The sequence below is a fragment of the Balaenoptera musculus genome, chromosome 10 (assembly GCF_009873245.2).
Source record: "Balaenoptera musculus isolate JJ_BM4_2016_0621 chromosome 10, mBalMus1.pri.v3, whole genome shotgun sequence".
NCBI lineage: Eukaryota > Metazoa > Chordata > Mammalia > Artiodactyla > Balaenopteridae > Balaenoptera > Balaenoptera musculus.
Genome location: NC_045794.1, coordinates 96070254 through 96096089, shown reverse-complemented (window position 1 = coordinate 96096089; position 25836 = coordinate 96070254). Strand labels below are relative to the sequence as shown.

Below are 25836 nucleotides of genomic sequence, written 5' to 3'. Positions count from 1 at the left end.
AGCCACACGTAAATTGACTAAAGTTAAATAAAAAATTTAAATTACTTCCTCAGTCACACATCTCAAATGTTTAAGAGCCACACGTGGCTCCTGGCTACCTGACTGGATAGCATAGACACAGAACATTTCTATCACCACAGAAAATGCTACTGGACAGCACTGCTTAAGACTATTTGAAAAAGAAATCAGAAATACCCGGCTGGTGTAAGGCAAGGCACACAGGCCAGAGCAAAGCCACAGCTACAAGGGAAGCTGACGCATGCTGGAAGCATGCAGAAACCCAGTACACAGAGACCACAACCTTGGCCTGTGTCCATACCCAAAGGCCATAAAAACTCCAAGCTAATCTGTTCCCTAAGGTATGCTTTTAAAAAATAATCAGTGCTGGCAATAAGGATACTAATGAAAGTGTTAACAGCAGTATGTGCAGAGGCTGAGAATGGAAGGTGAAGAGGGTAGAGGCACTGAGGGGCCAACAAGGCCTCTCCAGCAAGGGCCACGTTCACCGTCCTAAAGACAGACCTCAGCTAGGGGGACACGGTGGGCAGGGTGGTCCAGGCAGGGCCCAAGGTCACAGAACTGGTAGGTACCAAGATTCAAACACAGGTCTGTCTGTTTCCCAGTGGTCTTGGCCACTCCACGAGACTGCAGAAACCGCAAAAGCATGCAGCTTTAAAGCAGTGGGTGGCTGGAGCCTTAAATATACAGCTAGGGAAATAACAGGAGCCAGTTCTAAGGTAAGCAGGGGCCAGTACAAAGGGCTTTGTCTTTCAGGCTAGATTTGGACTTTATCTTGGTGAGGGACCATTGAAGAAATCTACTAAGCGATGTAAACTAAATTTTAAACAACCAAATTTTCATTTTAGAAAGCTAACCTTTGAAGAGAAAGAAGCCTATGCAGCAGGAGAAGAGACAGAGCAAAGGATAGATGCATTAGGATATAGCACACAGCAGGAGAAAGAGTTAGGCTTTGGGGTCAGACCCCACCCACAAGGTAACCTTAGGCGCAGGGCTCCCCCGCCAGAGCCTCGGTTTCCTTAATGTCAAATGGAGACTATCTCCCTACACATTTCTGTGGTCGGTGAGGAACTGGCCTCTGCGGACTGCTGCCGGAGTTCTGGTGACACCCTCCTGCTGTTCTCTCTGGGACGGAGGTCTGTAGGACAATGCGGGGCTAAGAGTTGCCAGGGCCTCTGGCTGCCCTGCAGCGAAAGCCTGTCAGACGGAAGCAAAGCACAGGCAAGCACAGCCTAGAGGTCCAGAGTGGGGTACAGTCCTGGGCTTCCTAGTACCACAGGCCCTTAAGTTCCTCTTTTGGTTTAAATGTTGAGCTAGATTTAGGTTGCTCGCAACTGAGAGACTGACAATAAGTTTGTGGTGAGGATTATATGTAAATACATGTAAAGCGTGTGAGGTACTCAATACAGGTGGTGTTCTTAGTACTACTAAAATAGTTCAGGCAGGAGAAAAGAGCCTGAACTAAGGCATGAGCAAAGAGAATAAAAAGGAAAGATGAAATCTCCGAAAGATATTCAGGAAGAAGAATCAAAAGGGCTTGGTAACTGACTAAATGTGAGAGGTAAGAGAAAAAGTGTGTAAGACAGTCATTTTCAACAGGGGTGATTTTGCCCCCCAGGGGACATATGGCAGCAGTGTGTGGAGACATATTTGATTGTCACCACTGAGGGGGCCAGCGTCCTACTGGCATCTAGTGGGTTAAGGCCGCAAATGCTGCTACCACTCTACGATGCACAGGACAGGCCCCCAAAACAAAGAATTATCCAGGTTCCTAGACTAGGGTAACTGGTAAAGAATGGGCTATAAATCAAGAGTGAGCACGCAGGCGGAAGACTATGGATGTGGGGCTGGGGGAAGGAGGCAAGAGATAATGAGTTCAGTTTGGGATATGGCAACACTTGTGTGTCCACCGGCATCCAGATAAAGATGGTGAGCAGGGCTTGGAAACTCAGAGGAACAGTGGAGCTGGTAACAAGAATCAGGAATTTTACAGGGCACAGAGACAGTAGCCCAAGTCCTGGGAGTAATGAGTTTCTCCAGAGAGCAGGAAGAGAAGACGGCAAAAGACAAATCTAAAGATGATATAAGTCTTAGCAAACCACAGCTTATAAAACCACTTTATCTTCTTTACAATTTAATTGACTTTAAGTTCTAGGGAAGATGAGTATCAAAGAATGTTACCACGAGTCTGTTAATAGTTTCTATCCTCACCTTCATTTAAGATTCTAACACTGTCTCCACTGCAGTAAAGAGGAAATGTTTAGGAAGTGATATAAGACTCTACACTCACCTACTTGTTTTAACCACTGAAAGCAATGCATAAAAAAATGTTACAGAAAATAATTTTGACCAAAGTATCAAATAGTTCTCAATGAATCTGCAAGCAGAAATAGATTCACAAACTCTTATCAATTTTAAGCAAAGACTGTCTGAGCCATGTACCTTCAAAGCTATTTTATGAAGATAAAACTCTGTCATTCGACAAACATTAACAGGCTTGCTTGGCAGCGGGTGGGGTGGAATGGACAGGTTCCCACACTGCTACAGAGGACAGAGCATTTTCATGCCCACTGCCTCATCTCACTTGACTATTTGATCTGTGTAGCAAAACTGTGACACAGATATTGCCATCTCTGTTTTATAGTTGAAGAAACCATTTCAGAGATTTTATGTGATTTGCCCATGCTCAAACAACTAGTTAAATGGCAAGTAGAGATGACGTGCCCTGTGAAACCTGAGGGGCAGATGGGGAGGCAGGAGAAACACCTGACCAAAGGGCCCAACCTGTGCCTGCTTTTTGTATGAAAATTAGGGCTGGTCCAAGAGTAACAATCACATGTTTTATATCTATTAGTTCTTTAATCCTTAAAACTATGAGATCGGAACTATCAACATCCCCATTTTATAAGTGAGAAACCTGAGGTTCAGAGACTTTAAGTAAATTACAAAGGGTTTACACATAAGAGGCAGATCTGAGGCTTGAACCTAGGTTTGTCTGATGCCAAGCCCATGTTCTTAATTTAAACTTTTTCTTTTGCTTAATATTGAATTTTCCATGTTATTTTGGTGAGATAAAGGTTTGAGCTTTTTCTTGCTAGCCAGATGACTACATGTCCAGATGGGTTGGAAGAAATGAAAGCTAGTTTTATTTATTGTGTTCTTACTCTCTATTCAGTACATGATTTGAACGGAAAGGGGCAGGTGTAAGCTATCATTAAAAGCTTCTGTACTGGAGAACTTAGTGGGAAAGTAAATGTTCTAAAGGAAGTCTGCCCCAAGAACAGGCTGCTATCAACCTTGACTAGAATAAATTGGACTCTCTTAGTCAACCACTCACATTTTGAAGTCTTATCAACAGGAGATTAGGGACAATAAAATTAAATGGCTGACATGTCGAAATAGAACCTAATGTGGGAAACATTTTCCATCTGGCTCAGTTACTCAGATGCCAAGAAAATAATGAAATGAACAGGAGATGGGCATATTGTTGCTTCGCTAAAAATGTGAATATGCTTTCACATGCTGTTAAAAGCCCCTTCAGCAGGGTCTTAAGACACAAATGTCACGTCTGCAGTGGCAGAAGCCTCCTCAACGCCAGAGACATGAGACAGACAAGGATCACTGGGCCCGCCTTTCCCTTCTCCCAGTTTCAAGCATCTCTCAGCGACAAAGAATTCAAAACACATGTAAAAATAAGTATTCAGTGCCTGAATTTTTGGATGGAGACCTGACATTTCTGTTATTTTTCTGCTCTTAAAAACAATAAAACTTATGAGGGTAACTTTTTCAAAGTTTTAAAATTTTTTATTATTAAATATTTAATGCATACGAAAGAATATCCATGTACGCAGTACTCAGTTAAAGACTAGAACACTGCCAGTACTTAGAGCCCCTGGTATCCTCTGTGATCCCACCTTTTCCCACCCTGACAGGTAACTACCCCTCAGTTGATGCTTATCACCCCCTTGCTTTACCACATAATGCTTAAACAATAACCTAAACAATATATTTGACTGTATACATTCTGAATTTTATAAATGGAATCATACAATTTTATTCTTTTTGTGACTTGCTTTTCTTACTCAACACTATGTTCCTGAAATTCATTTGTTACGTTATAGTTCATTCATGTAAATGTTGTACAGAGTTCCATTGTTAATATACCACAAGGTATTTTTTTTTTTAACACATTATCCATTTTCCTTCTGACCAACATCTAGGTTTCCAGTTTTTACAAGTATATGCAATTTTGCCATAAACATCCTGGAACATGTCTCCCTATACAAACATATACACAAGAGTTCTTCAGTGGGGGTAGGTTCGTGCCCACAACTCAAACTGCTGGGTCACAGGGTGTCCATGTTCTCCAACTTTACTGGATATTGCTACACTGTTTCCAAAGTGGTTACTAAAATTTACACTCCCACCAGAAGAGTATAAAAATTCTCATTGTCCCATATCCTCACCAATTCTTGGTATTTTCAAATCTTTTAATTTTTGCTCATTTGATGAGTGCAAAATCTTATCTCACTGTGCTTTAACTTGCATTTCCTTGACTACTAATTAAGCTGCATTTTTTCCCTATATTTATTGGACATTTGGATTTTTCTCTACTGTGAAATTCTTATTTCATTTATTTTTTTCTACTAGGTCTTATTCTTATTGGTTTGTAGGAGTTCTTTATGTATTCTGGATTCAAATCCTTTGTTGATCATATGTGCTGAAAATATTTTCTCCTAGTTTCTCTTTTACTTTCACTATAATGTCATTTGATGAATGTAAGTTCTTAATTATGATGAACATGAATGTATCAACTTTTTTCATTCATGATTTGTGCTTTTAGGATTGTGATTAAAACATCCCTGTCCCAAGGTCATAGATATTCTCCTATATTTGTTTCTAGAATTATTAAATCTTTTTACATTTATCTGAACCCATATGGCATTTATTTTTGTACCCAGTGTCTGACTTGATCCTTACACACAGGGTGAAGATGGTCTTGTGAAATGGAGGCAGAAATTGGAGTGACGCAGCCACAGCCAGGAAATGCCAAGGATTGCAGGCAAACACCAGAAGCTTGGAAGATAAGGAAAGATTCTTCCCTAGTGCCTTTTAGAGGGAGCCTGGCCCTGCCAACACCTTGATTTTGGACTTTCAGCCTCCAGACCTGTAAGAGTGTAATTTTTTGATGTTATAAATCATGCAGTTTGTGACATTTTGTTATGGCAGCCCCAGGAGCCTATTACAATCATATAGAGCAACCCAGCACCATTTGTTGAAAAGTCCATCCTTTCCCCTACTAATCTGCTGTGTCAATTGTCACCTCTCCCACCGATAGACTGGTGAGGCCATTTCTATCATAGATTCCATACATGCTTAGTGGTCTGGGTCTAGGCTTTCCACTCTGATCCACTGATCCATCTCTACCCCTGCATCTATACAAGGTTGTATTCATTACTACAGCTTTACCGTAAGTCATGATATCTAGTAGGGTAAGTCCTCCTACTTGTCATTCCTGTTCTTTCTTCCATATAAATTTAAAAATCAGAGACTTCTCTGGTGGCGCAGTGGTTAAGACTCCGCACTCCCAATGCAGGGGGCCCAGGTTCGATCCCTGGTCAGGGAACTAACTATACACCACATGAAAACCGCAACTAAGAGTTTGCATGCCGCAACTAAGACCTGGAGCAACCAACCAACCAACTAAATAAATAAATAAATAAATAAATGTAAATAGGCTTATAAAGTTTCAAAAAAATTACTGGGATTTTTATTGGAATTGCTGTGGACTTAAATGCCAATTTGCAGAGAAATGACATCTTTAAATTACTGAGCCCTCTCACCCATGATCATGACAGAGTTCTGTGCTTATTTACACCTTCATGTCTCCTAATACAAGTTTACATTTTCTTCCATGGAGATCTTACTAGGTTTAGCTCCAAATTTCTTATTTTTTCTGTTGCTACTGTAGTAATACCTTTAACAATTATATTCTTAAACAGGGAATCATTCAAATCAGCAGCCCTCAACCTTTTGGGCACCAGGGACTGGTTTCATGGAAGACAAGTTTTCCACGGACGGGGGCTGGGGGGCTGGCTCAGGTGGTAATGAGGGCGATGGGGAGCGACGGGGAGCGGCAGATGAAGCTTCACTGGCTCCTCCGCCTCTCACCTCCTGCTGTGCGGCCTGGTTCCTAACAGGCGGCAACTGGTACTGGTCCGTGGCCCAGGGGTTGGGGACCCCTGGTTTAAATAAAAGAGATGAAACTCTGCTGATCTTTAGAAACAGTTTCTAATGCCCAGTAACCTCTTGAATGAGCATCTCAGACATTTTAATAACCATATTAATATCTGATATTTCAGTGCTCATTATGTGTCAGACACTGCCCTAAATATGTCATCCTCACACATCTGAGGTAAATTGTTAACCTCATTCTACAGTTGAGGAAACTGGCTTAAAGAGGTAAGGACCCAAGGAGGCACTTTGGAAACAGAAACCAGTATTTGGTTCCACTGCATAATCTCTTAAATACTATTGTATTGTCCCCTTGTATTGTGATAGATGAGAAGAATAAAATCCACTTTAACCTCAGAACCAAAAAGGAATTATTGTTTCCTAATAATCAAAATCCCTTTAGGCTGCCCAAATTCACTTGATGGGTTCTCTAAATCAGAATAGCATTGACAGTATATTTATGGATTCAAAACTACTTTTCTGATTAATTTCAAAGAACATGCTCTATAGATGATCATTTCCAACCCTTTTAAATAATTATATTTAAAAAACTTAGATAATTCGTAAACTGAGAATGTCACAAAAGCTAGTATTTCTCTGTTGGTTAACAATGGTAACTTTCAAATAATTATTCAATTACTTTTTTTCCCTCAATGCTTAAATGCCAATTTTCAAATTAATGACTCACTTTAAAGATTCAGTAATGAACCTCACTCAGATCCTAAAGCTTCTAGGTTGATGATCATTACTGCTTCTGTGGGCAAACCAACACGACTAATCTCGTGATTTTGGTGATTACATTAATACATTATGTGTAAATTCTTTCTTCATATTAGAGTACCAGTAATCTTTTGACCTCTAGTCAATACCAAAGAATCCTTTGTAGTATTGGTGCATAAAAACATGATCTCACCTAACACTAAATAATCTGTGAATGGCATCTGTTTAATTACTACAATGCTACAAATATTATTTAGTATTCTATCAAGCACTTGGGATGCATCATTGAACAAAAAACAGACAAAAGGCGCTGACAATTTCCCCTAAGAGAACAAGCCAAACAATTGAGAAAACGGGCTCAGTACGCTCCCGTGTGGTTCAGTGGTCAGGAAAAGCTGATCAGCCTCCTAGATCACATCTGTGGAATACACCTGAAATTAACATCATCGTCAAAATTAATGTATGCTGGGAAGAGTGCCCTCTGCTACATGCTTGTATACCACCTTCAAACTGGAAAAACTGAACAGTGCTGTTTAGTAAGATAAAAATGCATCAGTACTTTCAAAATAACTGCCAAGAGCTTCTTAATATCAATAATTTCATTGGATAAATGAAAATAAAGATTAGAAAGCAATTATATTTGTCTTATGCCCATTTCAGCAAACTGTTGGTATCCCTACAAAAACCCAGTAATTGGCAACTTATTAAAAATAGAAAAAGCAGCGGCAGTGGCGGCCGAGAAGAGAACAATAGCAGGTGGTATAAGTATAGCAGAGCTCCTTGATAGCCGCAGGCAGCTCTGCAGTTACCAGAGTCAATTATTCTCACAGAAGAGCATCAATGAGGCCAAGCAGCCCCTGGGTCGGTTACACATGTAATCATTCAGAGATACATCATACTTACAAATAATGGTGCAGGCATTAAAACCCAAGTTCCACAAACTGCTTTGCAACACTTAAAACTTACTCTCATTAGTAGTAACTTGCTAGAATTTTCTGAACACAGTGGGGCAGAGGAAGCAGAAGGGCAGGTCAACAGCCAAGAAAAGATATACTGTCTGGGCTCTGCTAGTAGCTGGGAATCCGAAGTGGCAGGAGGTGAATCTGGAACGACTGGCCCCGGACACTGGCCACAGCAACCGAACAAAGAGGAGAAGAATTGAACCTGCATGCCCAGTTTACCTTAGTGGCCCATGAATAAATACAGGACTGACTGAAATTTGCAAGTACATGAAAAGATCCTGCCCCATACCTCCTTCTCTTATAACGAAACAATAAAGAACCCACAGAGTCTAAACACAGTACAGATGGCTTACTGAACTACAAAAGACAAAATATTCATATCCTCTAAAAATGTAAAGAGATGTGGCAACACATAAAGACACAGAGTTATGTATGTCGCTCAAAACTTTGCATTATAATGATTCTTCTTCTCTTTTCCTTTCTTTCCTTTCTTTTTGATTCCCTTTCATTTACTAAGTGGCTGGTAGGGGTGAGACGTAGAGGGCTGAAGAAGGTACTGCTGTTTGGACGGAAAGAGGACAAGGAAGAGTGAGGAAGGAAAGGAAAAGTGAGACAGACACTTCATAAAGGGCAATAAGAGACAAGATAGAGGTCCAAGTTGAGGCTGGCCACTAGCCTTCCACCCTGCAACTAACAGCCCTTCTGGATTCTAGATAGATCACTGCACCCTGCAGAATGATGAGGCCAGAATTTTCCGTGATTTCTGAAGGTACTTCTCAGCTGCACCTGCCATGTGGCAGGAAATGAAAACAAAATATAAAATCTCAAAAGTAGAAGGCCTCACCCCATGAGAATGTTCTGATGACTGAACTCAAAGCTATATAAAGAAAGAAAGAGGATTTTCAGGTCTCAAAATTTCATCTTAAATATAGAATTTACTGTAATTGTAAAGCTTTTCCATAAGTGGCATTTATCAAAGTAATCATTAAAGAGTTTACTGGACTGTGGAAAACAGTTTGGAGGTTCCTCAGAAAAATAAAAATAGAATTACCATATGATCCAGCAATCCCACTTCCGGGCATATATCCGGGCAAAACTATAATTCAAAAAGATACATGCACTCCTATGTTCACAGAAGCACTATTCACAACAGCCAAGACATGAAAACAACCTAAATGTTCATTGACAGATGAATGGATAAAGAAGATGTGGTACATATATACAATGGAATACTACTCAGCCATAAAAAAAGAATGAAATAATGCTATTTGCAGCAACACGGATGCAATTAGAGATTATTGTATGAAGTGAAGTCAGAAACAGAAAGACAAATATCAAATGATATCACTTATATGTACAATCTAAAATATGACACAAATGAACCTACCTATGAAACAGACAGAATTACGGACATAGAGAACAGACTGGTGGTTGCCAAGGGGGAGGGGGCTGGGGGAGGGATGGAGTGGGAGGTTGGGTTAGCAGATGTAAGCTTTTATATACAGGATGGATAAACAACAAGGTCCTACTGTATAGCATGGAGAACTATATTCAATATCCTATGATAAACCATAATGGAAAGAACATTAAAAAAAGAATGTGTATATATATATATTTACAACTGAGTCACTTTGCTGAACAGCAAAAATTAACACAACACTGTGAATCAACTGTACTTCAATAAAAAACTACTGAGGGAAAAAAAGAGTTTATTGGGCTATTTTCCCAATTCTGTCTATTTTACTCCACATTTGTAAGTTTTTGCATTCTTATGGAGTATTCTCATGAAGCTGACTTCTGCTATGGAAGGGCAAGTGGTGGGACATGGATTAATGTAAAGAGGAAGGTGGGGCAAACAGCCAGAAGCGAGCCTGATGGGAACCCAGTAAGGGGGTGAGTGAGACCCTGGGCAGTGGGGAAAACCTGGCATTGTTGTGACACGTGAGGTCTTTGTGATGCACTAGTGTCCTGACACGGGCCTGGGAAGCACCAATAGCTTAGGACCAAAAATGTGTTTTGTTTTGAACTATCCGTGAAGTTTGCTAAACAACACTGTGAACACCAATGATTAGTTCTCTCTAAAACACTTAATAAGACAGGCTGATAATCAGTGGTCAGCATTTTGGGGAACCTGCTGGTAAGCTAATGCCAACCTGCAAAGCTGAAGCCCATTCAACACAGACCTTGGCCTCATCACAGTCTAAGGCAACAGGTCCCAAGGTCCTCCTCACTAAATTCAAAAGTGTTTTAGATCAAAACATTAGTGAAAGCCTGGGCAAGAAGAAAGAGGCTAGCAAGAGAAGACAGTAACAGTGTGAGGAAAGACAGGATGGAAACAATGTCCCCCCCACCCCACCCCAGTTATCCCCTCCACTCAGTCCACTCCTCTTCCTATTCCAGCAGGCATTCTACATATGGGCCCCTTTAATACATCTGCAAGAACTTGAGATCTGTATGGGCCAGTGATATGGAGGAAACATTTTGGTCTGTACAAAGCTATGAGGGTGATTATCTGACACTGCGGACTATATAAATCCAAACTGAGAAATAAGTCATTTGCTACTGAGGCATTACATAAATCAGATTAATCTTTAAGAAATGGGTTCGTCTCCTTTTGAAAGACAGACTCCCTTCTTTTTCACAATTTTCAGTTGTATCTCCCATCCTATACGAGTTTATACATACTCATGAGCAGCAATGGTTTATTTCCATTCCTTCACTGAGTACAGGAAAATCACAATCTATTTGCAATTATAATACCCTAAAAGTAAGTTATTTGATTCTTTCAAATGTGAAATGTAACAAGTGAAAACATTCTTGTTAAAACTCATAACAGAAAGTTGGTCATTTGTAAAACAGGTCTGCCAGAGGCCAAAAAAAAAAAAAAGGGTGGAGGGGGGAGTCATTTAGAGGTTTTAAAAGCTTATTCTGGTTTTTAAAGCATTGCTTGAAGCAGGGTATACAGGAATATAAAAGTCAAATTAAATGACTTTAAACTGGAACAAATAGGAATTCTCTGACTTTCAAAATCCCTCAGGCAAAGTTTTCAAAACGCAGCTACCAGAGGTGGGCAAGGACTATGCCTTTTGATTGCTGATCATTATAACTCCTAGGAATGCAACGTGGCCAGCATACCATAAATACTCAATATAATCTACTTATATATACATTCATTCCTACATAAATAAAATGCCTAGAAGAATATGCATTCGTTGTTAACAGTGGTATCTCTACAGAGTTGGATTGGGGTGGGGAGTGGAGTTTAAAATGAGAAATGGGGGACTTTTAATTTTATGTACTTCTCATGATTTAAATTTTAGGCAAGAATATTTTTTAAGTTCTTTTAAAATGTTTAAACAATCTCAAACTTATAGAAAAGTTGCAGATATGGTACAAAGAGTTCATTCTCCCAGAACCATTGAGAGTAAGTTGTCAGTCTCATACTTCATCACTCCAAATACTTTAATGTATGATTTTCTTGAACAATAAAATAAAATCTCCTATGTAACTAAAATACAGCTATCAAAATCAGGGAATTAACACTGATACATTACTATCATTTAATCCTCAGGCCCCATTCTAGTTTTGTTCTTGTCCCAGCAACGGTCTTTTAAAATAAAAGGACCCAGGTCAGCATCATATGTGGCATTTAGTTGACATGACTCTTTAGTCTCCTTCAGTCTGAAATAGTTCCTCAGCCTTGCTTTGACTTTCATGACCTTGAACTTTTAAAGATGATCACAGGTCATTTAATTTGGAGGATGTCCCTCAAACTGGGTTTGTCTGATGTTTTGTTTCCTCATGATTAGATTTGGGTCATGCACCTTGGCACAAATATCACCAATGCAATATTGCATCCTATCAATTTCAGTCTGTCCCATTACTGGTAATATTCATTCAGGTCACTTGGTTAAGGTGGTATCTACCATGCTTCTTGACTGTAAAGTAACTCTTTTCCCCCCTCTGTATTCAATAAGTATTTTGAGGGGAGGTACTTTAAAATTTAAATAAGACATTTTGAATTTATTCATGAGTCCATACAAAGGTTTTATTTCAAAGTAGGTGAAATCGTGAGAACCTTCACATTTCTCTTTTATTCAATAGGTTTTAACCAATGACTATCACTTCTGAAATTTTGATGATCAAATTATCCCAAATTTGGCCAGTGGGAGTGCCTTCAAACTGGCGTGTGTCCTTTTGAAATATCTCCATCATTCTTGAAGACTTCTTTGCTTTCTAGCACAAGATATTCCAGGTTCATTTTAAACTTTTCTGCTCTAAGCTCGTAATCAGCCATTTGTCCAAGAAGTTGGGGTTCCTTTTAGTGGAAAATGGTATTTAGAAGCCAAGATCTGGGCACGTGATGTGCTCATTGCTATTGAGGTATTGCTGCTCTCAGGTACTCTCACCCTCTTTATGGACAGAGCGAAGAGATGTATATACATATGTATATAAATACACATGCATGCATTTTACATCTGTATCATTTCTATATTTATCAATACTTATTAAAATTCATGAGTTCACACTAATACTTCTGATTCCAATCTAACATCACAAGGTTCATTCCAGTTTTCTCCCTTTCAATATTTGTAACTCCCTTCTCCAACAGTGAGAGTCGCTGGCTCCCATTATTCTTAACGTACATATGCATTAGATCAATCTTCCTTCCTCCTATATTTAACCAATCTCCCAGTGCTGCTGCCACCCCAGGCTCACGTGAATGCCCTGCTTACCTCTCTTTGGGTCCAATACACCACACCAGACCTTCCCTGTATGTGAAGGCCGCCTCATCCTACTGGGGCTCTAACACCCCGACCAGGTCACCTACCTTCTCTGTCTACCTAAGAAGCGTTAGGACTGGATTGTTCAGGAAGGGACAATTTTAAAAAATTAAGTGTAAAAAAATGTTTTTAAAATGAGTATCCATTAAGTTGGAACTTGTGATAATTCAGACAGCCAAGCTAAAGTTCACTTTTGCATCATCTCTGAAGAACAGGTTTGTTAAGTAAATTAATAGTGTAAACAAGCTTATAACCCAGATGTTTAACCTACTTAAGAAAAGTAATTGTTTTCAAGCACTCTAAAATCACTGGGCATGTACTTGCCTTTAATTACTGTCTAATTACAAATGATTTCTATTTTCTTCATTATAGTTTTGATAAGTCCTCTGTTTGATTACACTTTAAGAATTACTACTTAAACTCGATACAGTTAAGATCCTTTTAAAAATGTCTCTTTATTAATCAATTTGGCTTTTCAATTAATTATCTGAGATAAAGTTTTTAATCACTCAGTAATTTCTCTTTCTTAGTTAACATATCATGTTGCTCAAGAAGAAAAATGCCTTTCAATGGCCATCCAGGACTGTCCCCCAAAACCTCCCGCTCTGCATGCCACCAGTACTGGCCTCATTGTCCTCATTATTATTTATTAGGAATGCAGTGTGAGGATCCCCATAAAGCCATCAGTTCCCATCATTTGAGTGCATATTTTATTTAAGACACTCTGCATTATAAAACAGGGATTTATCATCAATGCACAAATTATTCTGTGCCGCAACTGAGAAGGCTTGGGGAGAGAATACATTCTGGAGTTAGAGCCCTAGTTCTTCCACTTCCTTGTTCAGTGGTTTCAGATCAGTTACTAAGTTTTGGGCATGCCATCCTTCCTATGAAGATCAAACCATTTCCACTTCAGGTTGCAGTGAGAACTAAATGAGGTCATGGGAAATACCTGCTATATAATAGGCACTTAATGAATGTGAGTTCATGTCCTTTCCCCACCAGAGCCTCATGGAAAAACTCAGTATGATTCTAAGCAGTCTTTTTCAATCTGGTCACACAGAACCTCAGAGAGAACCTATAGAAGAACATGGGTCATAACTGCTAGCTTTAACTATGTCTGCCTATCACTGCCCTTGACCAAAACAAGAGAAATGAAAAAACACCAGCAAGAGTTCCATGACCTAAAAACAAGCAATGAACTTATCCCTTACCCAGGAGAATAGTATCAGTATTCAGAGGGGGAAGAAATGAGGAATAAATAGCCTATATTTTCTACTTTGACTTCCAAATAAAGGTGCCAACTAGTCTTAGAGACCCCAACTAATACTGGCCTGAGGGCATTGGGACCACTCTCTCAGTGATGGGTTATCTGTTTGTTTGTTCTGCCTAACCAGCTCTATCAAGTACCAGTGACTAAATATTAGGATTTAATATCTGACAAAAGAAGATCACATTATTAAAAATCAATTAGGGCTTCCCTGGTGGTGCAGTGGTTAAGAATCCGCCTGCCAATGCAGGGGACATGGGTTCGAGCCCTGGTCCGGGAAGATTCCACGTGCTGCGGAGCAACTAAGCCCATGCGCCACTACTGAGCCTGTACTCTAGAGCCCGTGAGCCACAACTACTGAGCCCACGTGCCACAACTACTGAAGTCTGCGTTCCTAGAGCCCGTGCTCCGCAACAAGAGAAGCCACTGCGCCGCAACGAAGAGCAGCCCCTGCTCACCGCAACTAGAGAAAGCCCGTGCACAGCAACAAAGACCCAATGCAGCCAAAAAAAAAAAAAAAAAAAAAAAAAATCAATTAGAGGTAACCAATTTTAAAAACCAAAGGTGTTAATAATGTGATGCACTATGGGCCACACTAGCAGTGTTGGGAAAAAAACACAAAAATGCTAGCCCCCAACAGTGAACCAAGCAGAAATGCAAAAGTCCCAGAAGGTAAGACACGGCCTCAACAGAAAACACTAGGATGAGGAGTGAACCTAAAAATTGCCAGCAAATAATGCTAGATGATCTATGTGCTCTGTATATTCAATATTTGAAATATCTAAGCTTTTCTGGAATGTAAAAGTATGTGGTTTTGGTGTGTTTTTTTTTTTTTAAATCATGAAAATTTGTTTACCTTGAAGGGATGGAGGAGGATGTAGTGGCCTTCCTTCCATACTGCTTCAAGAGCAAAGCCAGATGTTAAAAGAATGCAAACAGGGGTTTCATGCTCGGCCGGCGGTTGGCAGCGGACCCACAGCCCCCTGCGAGGCTCGCCGCGGCATGGCCGCCCCCAAGCGGTTTCCGACGCTCGTCCAGCTGGAGCAGCGAGAAGGGACGCTCTTCGAGGTGCTCGGTAACCTCACCAAGCGGCCCTACTGGTTTCACTCCGAGTACCTGAAGAGTCCGAGGGCGATTCACCTGGAGGCCTGGCTGGTGGAAGCAATCTTCGGCCTGGGCGGAGAGCACATCCCGCATGTCGAGTGTGTGTCGCAGACCCTGCTTCACGTTAATCAGTGGGACCCGGACGGCGAGGCTGAGATCTTGATATTTGGCCGGCCTTATTACCAGAAAGATGTATCCACGATGATCATGAACTTGGCTGACTATCACCGCCAACTCCGGGCGCAAAATACAGGGCCGGCAACAATGAAAGGCTCTGAGAAGCCTCCTGCCCGGGAGGCGGCGACCCAGCGGTCCCCCAGTGCAGCCCGGCAGGCGGCGACCCATCTGTGCCCCGGCGAAGCCCGGGAGGCCGGGACCCAGCGGTCCCCCTGCGCGGTCCGGCAGGCGGCCACCCAGCGGTCCCCCGGCGCTGCCCGGGAGGCGGCGACCCAGCGGTCCCCCGGCGCTGCCCGGGAGGCGGCCACCCAGCGGTCCCCCGGCGCTGCCCGGGAGGCGGCCACCCAGCGGTCCCCCGGCGCTGCCCGGGAGGCGGCCACCCAGCGGTCCCCCGGCGCTGCCCGGGAGGCGGCCACCCAGCGGTCCCCCGGCGCTGCCCGGGAGGCGGCCACCCAGCGGTCCCCCGGCGCAGCCCGGGAGGCGGCCACCCAGCGGTCCCCCGGCGCTGCCCGGGAGGCGGCCACCCAGCGGTCCCCCGGCGCAGCCCGGGAGGCGGCCACCCAGCGGTCCCCCGGCGCAGCCCGGGAGGCGGCCACCCAGCGGTCCCCCGGCGCTGCACGGGAGGCGGCCACCCAGCGGTCCCCCGGCGCAGCCCGGGAGGCGGCCACCCAGCGGTCCCCCGGCGCAGCCCGGGCGGCGGCCACCCAGCGGTCCCCCGGCGCTGCCCGGGAGGCGGCCACCCAGCGGTCCCCCGGCGCAGCCCGGGAGGCGGCCACCCAGCGGTCCCCCGGTGCCCGGGAGGCGGCCACCCAGAGCTTTCCCGAAGCTATCCAGGGTCCGGTTACCAGGTTCTGAATGCGTTTCGGGCCCAGAAGCAAGAGAGCCAGGCAAGGTCAAAGTGGAAGCCCCTCCTGGAACCCTATTCTGCTGCAGAAGCTGAGAAAAGAATGGTGTGGTTCTTGGTTTCCCCGCTCCCCGCCACTCCCTGTTAAATGTTTGCAAACACGAATCTAAAGAGTTCTAATAAAGCATCGAATTTCAAAAAAAAAAAAAAAAAAAAGAATGCAAACAAAATGCTGAGGTATCATGAATATACACTTGGTCTCTGCAAATAATTCTTTCTTCATACAAAAGGATGAAGTTGTGTACATGTTTCATTTGCAAAGCCTCTGTGCTTCCAAATGGCTTCCAAGCAAAGGTCAAAATGTCTCCCCCCAAGGTTTGCAAAGGGCCTAGTCTATGAGTGATCTGTCACAGGCCTCAGACACAGCTGGAGGGCACGGGGCCAGGGGTAAAATTCCTTACCCAACTGAAGTCCAACTAGTTATCCAGAAGAGCCCATGTCACCAAAAACACATGGGGACTCGCCCCAGGAAGAGAACACTTTCTTGTTTGTCAAAGCCCCCAAACCACAGCAGACACTACCAACATTTCTGTAACAGGCAACACAGCCAGATTCCCCTCCTTTTAGACACCACACATCAATCAAGCTTTTATTTAGTCTCTCCTCCCTTCAAACTGGTGGAAGTGCCAGATGCTCTGGCTCTTCTTCTCAGTTTAGTGGGGGGGAGGACAGGTGAACAGGAGAGGTACTAGAGCTCAGAGACTGGCCTGCATTTAAAGCCTTCTCTAATTGTGAAATATTCTTTGTTTCCTATTCAAGGATGTCTGGGCATGAACAAGGCAGGTAGGAAAAACTGAGAGTTCTATATAAAATACACTGTTGCCTAAAATATTTTTAAAGGGAGGGGACAGTTCACAGGTCCCTTCCATGCCACCCCAAATATTTCTACTAGAAGGGAAGGATGGCTCAGATACTTCAGGAAGCTACTGTGAAGCTACTTGGCCTGGGAGAAGCTCTTGCGTCTGGTTTCTTCCCAAGGCAGTAGGACTTAGTGCTCAAGCACACAAATTCAGCAGCCTTGGGCAAGATACTTAACCTCTCCACAGTTAGCTCATGGGGTCGTCATGAAGAATAAATGTTAACGTATATACAGCACTTAGAACAGCATTATAGGAAGCACACAGGAAGTAACACTGTCTTTCCCTTCTAATGTATAAGTTCTCGCCTCCTCCAACCCAAACCCTTTCTTTCCATATTCTTTCAGGTCATTTGCCTGACCCTGGACTTATCTTATTCCCAACCCAGCCTGGACTCCCATGAACATTCACTAGCATTCCCTGAAGACTTCAACCCCTGGCTACCCCACACTACCTACCCAGGCCAATCCTCACTCAGCCTCAGATGAACCCCAACTCACCACGTTCTTCACCTTGCTTTGCTGGAAAGAGCCTGCATAGCCTCAGATCACTGCAGTTACAAAGAAAGGATCTCCTCTCTCAGCTAAGCCTGTAGAGCTGGTAGATGGCTCTTCCTGTAGTCCTTTTCCACTCAGACTTCATCTCCTGTTTTACAGCGAGGAATGCCACCCATTGAGAGGGGAATGTCTCCCAGAGGCAACTCCCTCAAATATCCTTCTCTCCATTTCCAAATTTACTCTTCCCTCTCCAAGGCTAACCTGTCATCTAGGCAGCAAATCTCTTCCCACACCTCAGTTCTCTTCAAACCCTCTCTCTCCCCTGTTCAAGCCACCCAGCTGTATCGAATGCCTCCTGGGTGCCAGGCTCAGTTCACGGATGGTGAGGCTACAGAGCTCATCCTCGTACCTTCGACAGTTAAGTCTCGGCTTGTTCCTTCCCCTTAGCCTTCTGATTCATGCTTTAGAATATAAGCCCCACGAGCGTAGGGATTTTATCTATTTTCTTACTGCTTTATCCCTAGAGACTAGCATAGCTCCTGAAACACACAAGGCACTCAATAAATATATGTTGAGTTAATTCAAGTCATCCTTGATTCATTTATTCATTCAGCAAATGCTCACTGAGCACTCGCTCTGCGTGTGTGTGTGTGTGTGTGTGTGCGTGTGTGTCAGGTCAGGTGCTGGAGTTACAGAGGTGAGCACGACTAGTTCCTGTCCTAGAGCTGCTCACCGTAGTGACAGAGAGAAACCCGAAAACCCACAGGGAGGCTTCCCAATGTGACAGACAGCAGCAAGCAGGATGAACAACGTGCTGGACCTCAGTGGAGCCCTGAACGCGTTGCACTGAGCTCCTTTTTTATTTAATTAATTAATTAATTAATTAATGGCGGTGTTGGGTCTTCGTTTCTGTGCAAGGGCTTTCTCTAGTTGTGGCAAGTGGGGTCCACTCTTCATCGAGGTGTGCAGGCCTCTCATTATCGCGGCCTCTCTTGTTGCGGAGCACAGGCTCCAGACGCGCAGGCTCAGTAATTGTGGCTCACGGGCCTAGTTGCTCCGCGGCACATGGGATCTTCCCAGACCAGGGCTCAAACCCGTGTCCCCTGCATTGGCAGGCAGATTCTCAACCACTGCGCCACCAGGGAAGCCCCTGCACTGAGCTCCTAAAGGCCAAACCTAACTGCCCACATCCAGGGCTTATCTCAGCTGACCCCCTGGGGCACCAGCCCTGATAACTATCCTTTACTTCCCTAAACGCCTTCCTGCCTGGGTTTCTCTTGCACCACCCTTTTTCCTGTTTTCATCCCACTCCTCTGACCATCTGTTAAGAGAGCACCGTCACAACCATGGCCTAGATGACCATCTCTAGATCTAAATGGATGGCTCCCAACTTCTCTCGAGCTCCAGGCCCTCATTTCCACCTGCCAAGTTATAGTAAATGTCCTGCAAACATCTAAAACGTATCCAAAGCAAACACACAGCCTGTTAGCCCCCATCCTCACACTTTTACAAACTCAAAACCTCTGCTCCACCCACCAAATGCCCATCCCAACTCCTGGCATCATCCATTCAGCCAGCCAAGGGCCTGTCCACAACTCTTCCTCCTTTATCACATCCGATGGATTTCATTTCACAAGTTTTTCTAAAATCTAGTGTTTCCATCTTTACTGTCACTGACTTAATTTACATTCTCCAATCACTTCTCTTGCTTTGATTGCCCCTTATCTCTCCTCCAGTATCAGATTCTCAATATGGAGATCAACTGAAGCAAGTTGTTTTAAAAACTGCTTTCTACAGAATAAAATTCAAATTCCTTAGAACACAAAACCCAGACAACCCTTCCACTCTCCTCCAGGCAGCCTGCACTTGTGTCCCACTAACACCTCACCATTTCCCATATGCCCCCGCCCCCTAAATCCTCCCTTGTTTATGTCACTTCCTCTGCCTGAAATGCTAGCATAACTTTTATGAAAACAGTAGCTAACACTGATTCCAGGTACTATTACTATTATTATTCCCCATTTTACCAGTGAGAAAGCTGAGGCACACAGATATTACTTGCCCAACACTGGGCTGACCTAACCACACAACTGTCCTGACTTCAGAACCTCAGTTCTTAACCACTACGTTATATCACCCCGATCTACTCACCATCCCCTTCACCAAGCAACTCCTAATTTCCCTTTAAGACTCAGTTCAGGGACTTCCCTGGCGGCGCAGTGGTTAATAATCAGCCTGCTGATGCAGGGGACACGGGTTCGAGCCCCGGTCCGGGAAGATCCCACATGCCGCGGAGTAACTTAAGCCCATGCGCCATGGCTACTGAGACTGTGCTCTAGAGCCCGTGCTCTGCAACAAAGAGCAGCCCCGCTTGCTGCAACTAGAGAAAGCCCGTGTGCGGCAATGAAGACCCAAGGCAGCCAAAAAAAAAATAAATAAGTTCAAATGTTTCCTCGATGGTGAAGACTTCCCCAATTCCCTAGGGCTCTGCCTCCAACCTCCAGGATCCCTTGGCATCATACCTCTGTCTTTATTACAGGCAGCCTCACATTACTGGTTGAGTTCCAAAGATAAAAGCCAGGTCTTTTTATCTTGTACTATTCCCAACACTGTATAGTGCCTGAGGCATAAATACTTAGGTAATAAACAATTTTTTCCAAGTACACAGGACATAGAGTATATCCTGCTCACTCAAGTCTACCCAGCCTGTTACTGCTTCCAAAGACCCTACCTACAGTGCTAACCCCAACCGCTCCCCTCCTCCTCTCTTGGCCCCAGGATTCTGAGGATGAAGAGTCAAAGCACTAGCTGGGGCAGCCAGTCCCACAGCCAGCTGACAGCATTATCACAGCAGGGCAGGCCAGTGAGCTGCTGGCCATGGGCCCCTTGATAAAAGGAGTAAACTGCATCTAAAGAGCACTTTCTCTCGCTGAAGACAGACAGAGGGGACATTTGATGTGCAGTTGCCAGATTTAAGGTCTTTGTCATTTAAAATGTGAGAGTGGGATGGTGGACACAAAAATAAAAACGTACATGATATGACAAAAAACCTGCCATGGCCATTATTTACACCTCACTAAGAGCCAACAGGCTGGCAAAAATGTACATAAGTAATATTATTTAGTTCTGTGACCTACTTGCCACTTTTACAAAATCACCACGACTATACAGTTGGCTCTTGAACAGATAGTGTTTGAACTGTGCGTGTCCACTTATACATGGATTTTTTTCAAGAGTAAATACTTAACAGTTGGTTGAATCCGCAGATGCAGAACTGTGGATACGAAGGGCTGACTGTAAAGTTACACTCGGATTTTCAACCGCGCAGAGGGTTGGCGCCCCTAACTCTGGCATTGTTCAAGGGTCAACTGTATACCTCATTAAATCAGATAAACTTTGGAATAGGTTTTGATTATTATTCTAGATTCTACAATTGCTCAGCACCTAATGGAGTTGGTTCGTTTTTTCTTTTTTTCGTACGTTAAAGTAGAATGGTTACCTGCTTACAGTATTTTCAGAGGGAGCAAAGTAATTTTTTTAAAAGTGAGTCACTGTCACACAATGACCATCATTGTCAATAAATATGAAGGAAGGTAGTTCCAGAACTTGAAGTAAGGTTTATTCCTATGAGTGAGGCTAATAAAACCAGCAAGCACATAGTTAACTGTAATACATGCTAAGAGATGGGCTATAATTAGGGTGGTTCCCAAACACTGAAAACTTTAGTACCTGTGCTGATCTATATTCCGTATGTAATAGTTTTCACGAAGCTATAATCAACTGAGTAATGTTTCTTATTCTGAGACTGTCCATTCTACTCTTTTGTCAAAATGCCTTTTCTTTGAAATGGTGGTAATAAATAGTGGGTTTTTTAAAATGCCTTTACTTGGCATATTTAAAACTGATAACTCATGATGGATCCTAATATTGCTTTTGCAATGTTACAGTTCCCTGAAACCTACGTCTGTCTGGGAACAACCATGTTAAAGTGTCTGAAGAGACTTGGGAAATAGCCAAATCCAGCTTACTTGTCTAGAATGTAGTTCTAGAAAGGAATAATTAAAATGGAAAGCACACCATGCATTTCCCCAAATTGTGCCTAAAAAACAAAAATAAAAACCTGGGACTTTAAGATTTTATATATACACAACACTTAAGATTCCCAACGCATATTAGCATCTTAAAGACTCTTAAGTCCTTGTAGTAAGCAAAGATCAGTTTAATTCAGGAAAGGAACTTTTTTTTGTTTTCCAGACAAACCTGTTAGTACCCTGACAAACAGTAGGAAATGCTGAACTAATCAAATCTACTGAAGTGTGTCTAAAAACAGAATATGTTCATTAGTGGAAGTGTGTCTTCCTGAAACCTGGAAATGGGGCAGGGAATCACCCCACCCTCAACCCCTCCAAAAAAGAAAGTATGGCAGTGTTTTCTGTGGGGCTTTCCTGAGAGAAAGTTACATAATCTGGTAATAGGGTTTTTCTACTTCAGTTTCTCTAAAATCTAGGGGGAAAACATGCATGTATATCTCCATTCCTCAATACGGATGGCCAACTCCTTTTGATCCAAATGGAAAGCTCTGGATAGGGAGGACAACATTCTGGTCATCAAAAATGTTCATCTCCTACATGTTGAAGTAGCAAATTAACTTCTTTTTTTTTTTTCCCCCAAATCTTCTGGCCGCTCCAGGCAGCATGTGGGATCTTAGTTCCCTGACCAGGATCGAACCCACGCCCCCTGCATTGGAAGCGAGGAGTCTTAACCACTGGACCGCCAGGGAAGTCCCGCAAATAAACGTTTTTAAAAATCGCTTATGAATTTGGTTGGTATGGCAACTGAGTGGACTGATAAATTTGATTCTCAAAACCAGAAAAACTGGGGATCATGTCCTGGAATATGGCAACCCACGAGTGGTTCCTTAAAAATTCTTTAAACCTCAGTGAAACAACCCAGGGTGGATCATTAAATCATTTCAGTGGTTGGGATCAGCTCTTTTGGTTTTGGTTTTGTTTTACTAAATGGACTTGAGTAGCCTATATCAGGATAGAATATATGACGTAGTATCAGAAAGTAAATATAAATACTTTTGCTTCAGTGTATACTTCATGTATGTACAGGGCCTCAATCAAATTTATTGCTTAGTGTAGATCCAATCAAAAAGTTTGAAAGCCACTGTTCTAAGCTACCCAATTAGCTGTCTAACTTCAGCTTATAAATAGGAACTTCTTGGCATAAAAAGAACAGCAATTATTTTATGCAAGCAAGGGGTTAAAAAAAAAAAGAATGGCACCGAGAGGCACAAGACTCACTGCTCTGGGCTCCTGAGAGGGGGGCAAGGAACCTTGTGCTAGGTCTCTTTTTAAGCCATTAAAGGGCATTACATAAGCCCACCACTACACAGTCTGGTGTTTTACAAAGGCATGGATAACCAAAATGCACTTCTAAAGGAAAACAAAAATGTAAGGAATTAATTTCCATATTGATTTAAAAAACAAAAAGAAGACTTCACAGAATAACTGACACCCCAAACTCTTATACTTCATAGAAAAATAAGGTCCTCTATGCCCACCGAAATGGAATTGTGCACCAACTCAAAAGCAACGCTTAACTCTCCAGTGTGAACAAGGTTTGGTTCCAAGCACAACTCAAGATCATTTCTATCTTTACAGGTTATTATTCAGAAGGTCTAGTTAGCAACTACAAAGCAATATAAATCAATGAGATCATTAAATAAAAATCTTTGAACCTGCTTTTTTATAAACCACCCATATTTAGTAAATATTATATTGGCCCAGGATGTCAAGAAATACAAAATGAGTATAATAGTCTATGGCCAAACAGCCTGCAGGTTGCCAAAAAGAAGCGAGATTCAAGCACAAAATAATTAGCCCTTTGGCACCCTTTCCCCCTCATGCAAGAAGGCTGGGACCACTGACTGAAAGCTTCTGAGAACACTGGAATCCTAATGTCACCTCCCCACCTGAAGCCCGGCCTCTCACTGACCCCACAGAGTTCAAAAAGGGGGAGGGAGTGCTCCCACCCTCCAACTAAATCTCTGTACCTAGCATTACTGAAACTGGACACAAATTGGTTATGCTTAAGAACTTCTACCAATGTACCATCCAGCTGACCTTAGCCAAAACAATTTTTTAAATTCCTGTTTTAAATTTTAGAATCTATGCATAAAAAGTTCATCTCCTCACAAGCAAAATTAGGATCTGACCCCTTCAATTCTAAAAATTTCATTAGCATAAGCCCACATGTGTTCTAACACCAATCCTGTGAAATGCTTTGTGATGGGAAAAATGCTTTGTGACTCTGGCTATTTCCAAAGTGCCCATTAGCTGCAAGTAGCCTATCTTACTCTGCATAAACCCTCCCTGTCCAATTTCGTAGCCACACATGGCTAGTGTGAACTTTTAATGAGGCTACTGTGACTGAGAAACTGAATTTTTAAATGTATCTTAGTTTTAATTAATTTAAATTTTAAGGGCGTTCTCTGGTGGCCTAGTGGTTAGGATTCTGGGCTTTCACTGCCGTGGCCCGCGTTCAGTCCCTGGTTGGGGAACTGAAATTCCGCAAGCCACATGGCGCAGCCAAAAAAAAAAAAAAAAAAAAAAAATTTTTTTTTTAATTGATAACTTACTTCTATTACTAGAAAACTTTTGTATGTTTGAAAAAACTTGGGTACGTGAATGTACTTTTTCAACTGTAAAATTTATCAAATCTAAATACAGATCAAGCATGTCCAATAAAATTTCACATTCAAACTGAAATGTATTATAAAACACACACCAGATTTTGAAAACTTAGTATGAAAAAAAAGAATGTCAAATATCTCATTAATATTTTAAAATCTGTTGCATGTTGAATTAACTTTTTGTACATATTGGGTTAAATAAAATATATATTATTAAAATTAATTTCACCTGTTTTCTTCTTTTTTTTTCTTTATGGCTGCTCTGCATGGCTTGCGGGATCTTAGTTCCCCGTTGAACCCAGGCCCTTAGCAATGAAAGCACTGAGTCCTAACCACTGGACCGCCAGGGAATTCCCCCGTTTTTTTTTAATGTGACTCCTGGAAAATGTAAAATAACACATGGCTCACATTCTATTTCTACTGAATGGTGCTGGCATAACGTAATGATTCCCAAACCTTTCCCACCAGAACACCTTCCAACACCAGGTTTGGGGACGTTGCCATAACCAAATACTGTTCTTCCTGTGTGGCATCAAAACCTGCTGACGGCATCTGAGATTCAGAAGTCCTTCCCTCATCTTCAGTGACTCACGACTGTCCTGCACAAGCACCTTTCTTTAATCCTTTCCCAGGTCCTCTTTCTCTGGCTGTCCCCAAGGCCCCATTCTCAGTTCTCTTTTCCATTCTCTGCACCCATGGTGACCTCATCTCCTCTCAGCTTCAACTATCACTTCTACGTGGATGACTTCCAATTCTTTATCTCCACTTCTGACCTCTTTCTCAAGCGTCAGCTCCACATTGCCAGCTGCCTGCTAACCAGTTCCATCTGGAAATCCCACCAGCTCCTTAAACTCAGTATGCCCGACCTGGAATTCCTCATCTTCATTTCTGCTGGATTCCCGTCATTCACCTTGAAAATCTGGAGTCCCTGGTCCCTCTTCTAGCCCCACTGCCATAGTCTTATGGCAGGCCCTTTCATAACAGGCCTCCTGCTTGGCCTGCCTATCTCAATTCTCCCCTCAGTCCTGCCCTCTCCCAATCCCACCACCCCGAGTCCTCCTCTGCCTCACTGCCATACTAATATTCTCAAAATACCACACTGATCACATAGCCATCAGACTTTCAACAGACCCCCACTATCTGCCATGGCAATCCAAACTACTCAGCAGGCGTCCCAGCTCTCCCATCCAAACTCCCTTCAATCCCCTCTGAACACAACTAACCCTCCAGCTACAATGCTCTGCCCTCATGTCTGCTCTTCACAATTCTGCCCAATATTTAAGGCTCAGCTCAAATAAAAGGTCCTCATATAAAGACTTCTCTGATCAACCCAGCCAAAATTAGCCTTTCTCCTCCCTCAAACTCCTTTTGTATTTCTAATGGTGACCACTGTAGTAATGGGAGTACATCTGTGGTCTTACCCTCTTTATAAAATAGTGTTCTTTTATCAATACCCAATAGCACTTGCACTGCACATTGCCATTTCTGGACATCTTACCAAAGAAATCAACTTAAAAAGGAAAATCTTGGGCTTCCCTGGTTGCGCAGTGGTTGAGAATCTGCCTGCCAATGCAGGGGACACGGGTTCGAGCCCTGGTCTGGGAAGATC

At 42.8% G+C, this 25836-nt stretch overlaps 2 protein-coding genes across 2 annotated transcripts in view; one reads left to right on the top strand and one right to left on the bottom strand.

Annotated features, from left to right (window-relative positions):
- The window catches only part of TNRC6B (trinucleotide repeat containing adaptor 6B), a 250794-nt gene that overhangs the window by 100575 nt on the left and 124383 nt on the right, over positions 1–25836 (bottom strand).
- On the top strand, positions 14990–16124 carry LOC118901968 (KHDC3-like protein). The gene has a single exon (XM_036865807.1). The coding sequence runs from the start codon at positions 14991–14993 to the stop codon at positions 16122–16124; it is 1134 nt and encodes a 377-aa protein (XP_036721702.1). The 5' UTR covers position 14990.